This window comes from Nannobrachium achirus (assembly GCF_963921795.1).
Source record: "Nannobrachium achirus genome assembly, chromosome: 5".
NCBI lineage: Eukaryota > Metazoa > Chordata > Actinopteri > Myctophiformes > Myctophidae > Nannobrachium > Nannobrachium achirus.
The window spans coordinates 19,671,243-19,679,700 of NC_137814.1; the positions used below are offsets into that span (position 1 = coordinate 19,671,243).

The window sequence follows — 8,458 nt, forward strand, 5'->3', positions numbered from 1 at the left end:
TTTATTATCTTTTCTTCCCTTCCCTTACCGTTGAAAGAGATAATACTGTACCATATAAACTCAAAGTGGACCATTATGACTGTCCCTTTTCACTGTAGCTGTTTGAAGTGACCTCAACAACAAGAATCAGGGATCTGTGTCGTGGAATCGCAACAACGCTCGGCCTGAGCTCGTCCGACGGCTACAGTCTATTCATGAAGACCACACTCAGAAAGGTGTGGTAATGTAAAATTGCTTTCAGATTTTTTATGTTTTCTATTTAACTCTGTAGGCATTAGCGGGGAAACGGTTCCATCTGTGTGAACATACACTTCTAATTGATAGAGAGATATCAGAATATTGCAGAATGTGGGGGGAAATAGTGGAAAAGTTATCAAAAAAGGTATACGATTCATTTTCATTAGACAGTCCCCTAACAACAACCGACAACTTTAGACTTTTTTTCGATTTCTTTTTTCCTTCCCCAGATCATGATTAGCTTGGACGACCGGAAGTATTTCTTTGACAGTTTAAGGCAGACAGACCAGCCTAAGAGAGCAAAGAAAGTCAAAGAAGGTGATGGTTACTTGTCAGTTTGCTGTTTAATGTTCAAACATACACTGTATTATACATTTATATTTGGTTATACACAGACAGAAAATTGTTAAGACATACTGTACATCAGGTACAGTATGTCTTAACAATTTTTTGCTGTTTTCTATCTATCTATCCATCCATCTCTCTGTGCTTTGCCATCATATTTCTGTCACAGTGCCTTAAAAATCCCTTCTTCTTTTCATCACCAAGCAATGAAACAGACCAAACATCTTCTGTGTTTTAATATATAGAGGAGAATAAATCTTTGTATTTCCCAGGCGCTCCAACCCCTGCTCCTTACCTGGTCCTCTTCATGAGGAAGTTGTGGTTCAACGTGACTCCTGGCAGAGACCTGACCGCTGACCTGTCCTTCCACTTCCCACAGGTCAGACTCTCACTCTCACAGCCACAACACATTCTAGTCTCCATCACTTCCAATTCCTTTTCACTATGTAAGTCAATTTCATTCATCCATAAAGATCCATGAAGCACATTAAAAACAACAGATGTTGACCCAAAGCGCTGTAGTAACCTCTGATGGACCAAATAAGATAACCTCCTCCACTTAATCTCATTTAATGGTAGTGTGAGTGCTACTTTTTGTTCAAACAACGTTTTTTGTTAAAAGGTCAAAGCTCTGAGTGCACCGATGGCCTAGTGGTTAAGGCGCGTATTACAGAGGCTCTTTTTAATAAATATTAAATACATACAGTATATATTTACCCTGCCTGTGTGCATGGTTGGCAGGTTATTGGAGTCTGTCCGTGAACCAAATAACAAGAACAGATGGGGAATCTTCATGAAAATTGGGTGGGAATATGGTTGTAGGCTCAGCGCTCAGGGCTCATAGGCTCAGCCTATGAGAATGGGCTCTGGGCTGCCCTATAGAGATTTGGGTGAAAAAGGTCAAACGTAAAAGACTTAATCAATATGTATTCAAGGAATGTCTGACTTCTGTTTTGCCTTGATTTGGTGGCAGAGTACGAGCGTCTAAAAAAATGATCATCCATCTCACGACAGTGTCGTTTGCCATTAAGACCAGATCTTCAATCTAACAATTCATGGCGGTGCCATACATTGTTAGCTTGGAGATCTGTTCTTTTTGGCAAGTGATGCATGTGACAGAGTATAAATGAGGTGCTCTTTTCATCGCCACAGGAGCTGCCTAAATACCTACTGGGGCGGCATAATTGTACCAGGGAGGACATGATCAGCCTGGCTGGGCTCCTCTTCAGAGTCAAAGTAGACTCAGACAAATCGCAGTTTGTCATGATCCCCAAGATGCTGAAAGATCTAGTTCCTGCTGACCAGATGAAACTTATGTCCCCTGATGAGTGGAAGAAGGTAGGAGAATGGAGGTTTTAAAGGAGTGAAAGGTATATTGATTAAGATGTGATAATATATCATTTGATTCTTTAAATGTCTTACCTTTAAGTGCATCACAAACGGTCTATCCCGCTGTATTTCTGCCACGCTGGTGGTGTTTGCTGCTAACCTCCTGGGAGCTCAATGATGATGATCTGTAAAAAGAATAATTGGTCCATTGAATTATATGAATCACATATTTTTGCTCCCGATCCCGATCTTTCCCGATCCGATCTTTTGGCAATGCATTAAGAAAAAAGAAAAGACAAACAGATTCACGATATCCCTTAAGGCAGATTTTTATTTAAATGAGAGTATCCATGCATATAGCTTTTTCTTTTTGGAGCTGTGTGGGGCTCCCTATACGTGGCCGTGTGTGTGGGTCTGTCTGTCTGTCTGTTTGTCTGTCTGTCTGTCTCCGGGTATGTAGCCTGCAGTAACCTTTTCTGGCCACACATGTTAAGGGAGGGGCGCTGTTGCACACACACACACACACACACACACACACACACACACACACACACACACACACACACACACACACACACACACACACACACAGCTCCACTTCGAACAGAGGTTCGATTTTTCACTTAGTGCAGCATTGGATCAACACAAAAATAAAGCATATCCTGATCTTCTTCTCCCAATTCCAATTCCGATCCGATCTTTTTCAACCCGATCCGATCTGATACCCGATCACTGATCCCGATTGGGACATCCCTAGTGAGGATATGGATGAACAAGGTTGAAGTAGCTTTTATGTGATTGTTATTGTTGTAACCTTAGTGGATCATTTTAGCTGTGCTCTTATTTTCTATCTGTTTGCAGCACATCATCTCCTCCTATAAGCAGCAGGCTGGTATCACTGTGGACGAGGCCAAAATCGCCTTCCTTAGAAAAATCTTCCCCTGGCCGACCTTCGGCTGTGCTTTCTTTGACGTAAAGGTAAGCAATCTTGATCGAATGGAGACTTATTTGGGGGAGAAATAAATGTGATTTCAGTGCTGATTATATTTTTTCCTTGCAGCAAACGGCTGAACCTAGCTACCCAACAGAGCTCAGAATTGTCATCAGCAAGCTAGGTGTCAGCTTTATAGACCCAAAGACAAAGGTTTGTGCTTGACTCATATTAACCAACACATTAACATTGTGTCCAGCAGGGGTCTTCAACGTTTTCAGGCCAAGGATCCCTTGGTTGAGAGAGAGATGAAGCAGGGACCCCCACAACATTTTCATAGATTCCATATAGTTTCATCGTTTGACAGCACATCAGTGTATTTTGGATTCATTCAGTTCAAGTTAATATAAAAAAGGACACCCTGTAGTAACTCTGAGAACCCCCTAGGGGTACCGGACCCCCTGTTGAAGACTGATGTACAGCATGTGATTGTTTCTCACATATCTACAATACATGTATCACTATAGTATTCTTATCTCAATAATGGGCAGTTCACACTGGATTTGTTCAATGCAAATGGCCATTGACTTTAATGGAGAGTAATTTCCCACTGACGGTGAGCACAACAGCATTCTGTCATGTTTCCACTGCCTGCTGCACCGCTCAGTGTTCAAACAAATTCAACTTTGACACTTTGTGTCGCAACCTTTCAATGCACCGCCAATATCGAGAGATATAGTAGATGGGGCTGAACGGTGAAAACACACACACACACACACACACACACACACACACACACACACACACACACACACACACACACACACACACACACACACACACACACACACACTTTCTTTTTTCTTCACACTTTGCTGCTCAGTTTGCACTGACTGCATCCGGTGAGAGGCCCATAAGAATGTTAGCTCAACCAGTTGTAGTTGTCCCATGCATTGCACTGTTGGTTATTCTTCAATGTACAGTTTGCTGTTATAGTTTTACAATATAGTAGTATTCCATCATGGCGTTTCATAATTATGCAATTTAAGTACTACTATTGTCTAATAATTATGACATTAAACCCGTTAGGTGCTGCTTGTGATGCATTCCTTTAACCGCATCACCAACTGGTACAGTGGCACCACGTTTTTCCAAATAACCATTGGTAACCTATTGGGAGGCAGCACCTTCACCTGCGAAACATCAGATGTAAGTGGCAGGACCCTTTATCTCATAGAGAAATGTTTCACCCTATATTTAATTTGTAGGATAAACAAACACACGAAGATCAACTGGTTATTTTGTTCTTCAGGGCCACAGAATGGACGACCTTCTTAGATCCTACATCGACATGTATGAACAAGAGAGGAAGGCTGCTTTGCGGCCGAGAAACAAGATGTTCTCCTGAGATCTCGTGGGAAAGAAGCGATTACAGGCTGAAACGTTTTTTTACTTTATTTATTGCTTTTCAGTTTGTTAGCCGTGAACGTTAATTCGCTGAACCCCTCCCCAGTGGAAAAAACAAAACACCTACCTATAATATACTGCAGTTACATACATTTCCTGACATGTAGATTGCTTGACAGTGTTTTGGATCCAATTGGCTATCTCTGGCTATGTGTAAGTGCGTAAGAGAAAATTATATGAAGTGATGGGTAGCTTTTGACAAATTCTGCTATGCATTTTAGTAAAGATGTGCAGACCTCTGTTCCTGAACAAGCACTGATTGCTTTCAGAATATAGAGCTATTTAGCACCTGGTTTAACGAAACAATATTGCTTAGACCACATTTAACCCAGTTTTTAAACAGGACAGGCTTCACTAACATAAGAACGATTTACCTCTGGGTCAGTAGCATTACAAATGATATAGCTTTTGCCTGGAGAATAGTACAATTTTCTTCTGATGGAGACTCAAGCTGAATTTATCTAGGGAATTACATGACTAGTACATGACAAACATCTCAGGCACTAAGGGTTAATTAATGCCAACCAGGGTATATTTTGGCCAAGTACACATAACTTTTGATCATTCAATGTATGACTTGGATGAGACGATACATTTCAAAATATGTGGCCATGTGTCATCTGAGATCGGGAATATAACATCCTTCTACCATGCCAGTTTAGCAACATTCCATTGTGGCGGTAATGTGTTGTTGTTGTTTTTTTATAGATTTTTATAGACTTTCCCATAATAGTACAATTTTAAGTATAGCACCTATTGCACTTTTAGGTGCCACAAAGGGAAATTGGAAAGTTTCTTAGTAAAACTATGCACCTATAAGTATCTGAAAAGAATGAAATGGTTCTTTGGAATATTGTGATCTTTCAGAACGGGTACACATAGTGTATTATTATTTTATGCTTTAACTATTGAAAAATAGCAGATATACAAGCTCACAGCGTGGCACCGAGTGCCGCGCTGTGAGCTTGTAGATCTGCTATTTTTGAAAAAATCATGAAAATTTGAATTTTGACCCGATTCTATAAGTGTCTTTTGAATCCTTCTAAGATTCTTTTGAAAAACCTATGTTTCTATGTCAGCAATCTGGCCAGCCATCGTCAAAGAAAAGGTCCTTTTCACTTAACTGGAGCTCAGTTAGTCTGTTCTTGAGAGCCTGAAAAGTTTTTTGTTTCATATGAGCAACAACTAAAAATGTGCATTTGTATAATCTTGACATGTTGAATGAAAAAGTAAGGTTGAATGACTGCAGTGCCAGTCTGCTACCAAAATGTGTATCATCGTCCTTGATGACATTACAATGTTAGTTAATATCAATTATCTAATAAAGCACTTTAGGATACAAAATACATTCTTGCTTTCACAGATCTATTCTTCATCTCCACACTAATTTGGGTGAGATAGATTTCATGTTAAGTTTCATATAAATCAAAATGACCAGGACAGTGTATGTGCTGGGGGATTGTTTTAGATTAAAAAGTGTGTGCGTGCGTGCGTGCGTGCGTGCGTGTGCGCGCGTGTGTGTGTGTGTGTGTGTTCTTCCCCAGCTTCCCCAACCCCAATTTTCTACCAAATTTAATGTGATGGTGTTGCTTGCCAAAAACAAACCTACAAACTTTTTGACTTTAGCCACTAGATGGCATAGATGGTACAATATTGTACACATGGAACCCCAGGCCCAGAGGTACAGTACTATGTTTTTATTGGCATATTCTGAACATAAATTTAGTAAGACCACCAACAGAACATACATTGATGATTTCATTTGTTCCCATATCCAGACAGAACGTTTTATAATAATATGGATGAGTGCAGGACCTAAATCTAAATCACTTCAACTTGGGAAGGCTTCAAAACAATAATCAATGGTGTGGGCTTTCTTTATTTTATATTAATAATTAAATTATGTTGTGTGGGTATTTTTGTATGTATTATTGCGACCGAAGGTCGCAGTTTACCATGAGAAACGTCACAGCTTGGGGGCGGCATAGCTCAGGGGTAGAGAAACTGGTATTAGAGCACGAAGGGTATAAATCCCGAAGGGTTCCCAGTTCGAATCCGGGCTCCCCCTGAGTTAATGTCGAAGGGTCCTTGGGCAAGACTCTGAACCCCTAATTGCCTCCGGTGAGTAGGTTGGTGCCTTGCATGGCTTCCTCCGCCACCGGTGTATGAATGTGTGTGTGAATGGGTGAATGTAATGCACAATCTATGTAAAGCGCTTTGGATTAAAAGCGCTATATAAATGCACCATTTACCATTTACCATTTACAGCTTGTCTCCGTGTAGACGTGCATACGGTCTATGGGCAAACCCAAACTTTGTACAGTATAAATCTGAAATGCACTTGCTAAACAAAGGTTAATTGTTTCACCACAGCAGTTTCAGATCAGGATATGCCTATAAGTCTAATTCAATGATTGTGCCGTATCACAACAACCATTCATCATACAGTTTAGTTTATTTTAAAATGTGCGTGTCATATTATTTGTGCCAGTCTACAGCACTACTTTCAGTCACGGTTCTAGTTTTCAAAAGGTCACTCTGTTCTGTATGGAATGTATTGGTGCTTTTTATGTTTGGTGGCAAAAGGCAGTCTTCGAAATGGCGGAAGAAAAAAAACTTTTTGGACCTTATCTGATGGGAGTTTGTGATAACAGATGGTAATTGTAATTGCTTCTGTACACACAGTAGAGAAGTCATGTATTATCAGTCCAAGATAAATTATACAGGCACCTTGTGGAGCCACAGTCATTTGTCATCTCTGCACAGCCTGAGCGGGTTTCCAAAATGGCAGCCAACTCTCTCCTCACCTTCCCTGGGACATGACCAGGGGTGTCGCACCAAATTCTGGGCCCCGGGTACAAGAATTCACTGTGGGGCCCCTGTGCTTTAACTATTGAAAAATAGCAGATATACAAGCTCACAGCGCGGCAAGGAGTGCCGCGCTGCAAGCTTGTAGATCTGCTATTTTTGAAAAATCATGAAAATCTTTGAATATTTCAAATCCTTCTAAGGTTTTTTGAAAAATCTATGTTTCGATGGCAGTGGTTCTCAAACCTTTTCCTGTGAAGGACCCCCAAAATGGTATGTATTTGGCCACGGACCCCCATCTCAAAATATTTAGTTCCAGGGACCCCCCAGAAGCACAATTTGAATTACAAATGTTCGCTTAAAAAATACATATATTCAAAGATTTGCACACATTTTCACGAGCTAAAGTATAAAATAATTAAGGCCCCTCCACCACCTTGGGCCCTAGTAACTCAGTCCCACTTTCCTACCCCTTGTGACGCCCCTGGACCTGACTATTTCCTCACCACCACACAATGAATCTCCAAATGCATATCTGCAATAATGACACCAATATACTAGTGTGAATGTGCCTTTCTGCATTACTACTGTGGCGTTGACTACTTATACAACCCTCCTCATTGCCTGTCAAGACTATTGCTCGGTTACCATGGAAACCCTCTGACCAAAAAAATCAGGTTACCATGGGCAGGTGCATACAGTAAGGGGTGCAGTGTGATTGTTTGTGGCTCAGTCTGTGTACTGATGCAATCTAACTGTAATAACTGACTGACATATAGACCCACCTGTGAAATACACATTTGCATACTGTAAATGCTTAATTTGATTCCATTAAATCATATATCTATATATCTATTTTCTCTCTCTCTCTCGCTTTGTAATTAATTAATCAAAATTAATCATGTTTAATCGCATATAATTATTTGACTTGAGAAGCAAATTTATGACAATTCAAACGCATTTTCGTATAGGAGTTAGTTATTGTAGTTATTGAGTTAGTTATATTCACTGGGCCGAGCAAACAAGCGGTCTGATTGGCTTCTTCTCCCATTGCGTGCACTGAGGTTTGTTGTTTGTTGGTTGGTTGGCCGGACTTCCAGTGAGAAAGCTTCTGTGGTGCAAACACTTAGTGCTATTAAAATGTGATATTTTTTAATTGTGTTAATTTTATGTAATTAATCAGACAAGTCCCAGCCCTAAAATAAATAAATATATATATATATATATATATATGTTACAGTATGTTCAAGAAACCAGTAAAAGTTGTCAAGGAGCACTCGTTTTGACGTTCACCACACACTAATCACCACCAGATGGCGACGTCAGCCACTGCTCTGCCAT

The 8,458-nt window shown here is 40.3% G+C and overlaps 1 protein-coding gene across 1 annotated transcript in view; it reads left to right on the top strand.

Annotated features, from left to right (window-relative positions):
* The window catches only part of LOC308284878 (unconventional myosin-VIIb-like), a gene marked incomplete at both ends in the record, with an annotated part of 41,816 nt that extends 37,566 nt beyond the window's left edge, over nt 1–4,250 (top strand). The window contains 8 exons of the mRNA XM_080725602.1: nt 99–215; nt 468–555; nt 855–961; nt 1,735–1,920; nt 2,773–2,889; nt 2,972–3,055; nt 3,932–4,051; nt 4,155–4,250. Coding sequence (XP_080581728.1) covers nt 99–215; nt 468–555; nt 855–961; nt 1,735–1,920; nt 2,773–2,889; nt 2,972–3,055; nt 3,932–4,051; nt 4,155–4,250 — 915 coding nt within the window. The remainder of the gene's footprint in view (nt 1–98; nt 216–467; nt 556–854; nt 962–1,734; nt 1,921–2,772; nt 2,890–2,971; nt 3,056–3,931; nt 4,052–4,154) is intronic.
* Between the last annotated feature and the right edge of the window lie 4,208 nt (nt 4,251–8,458).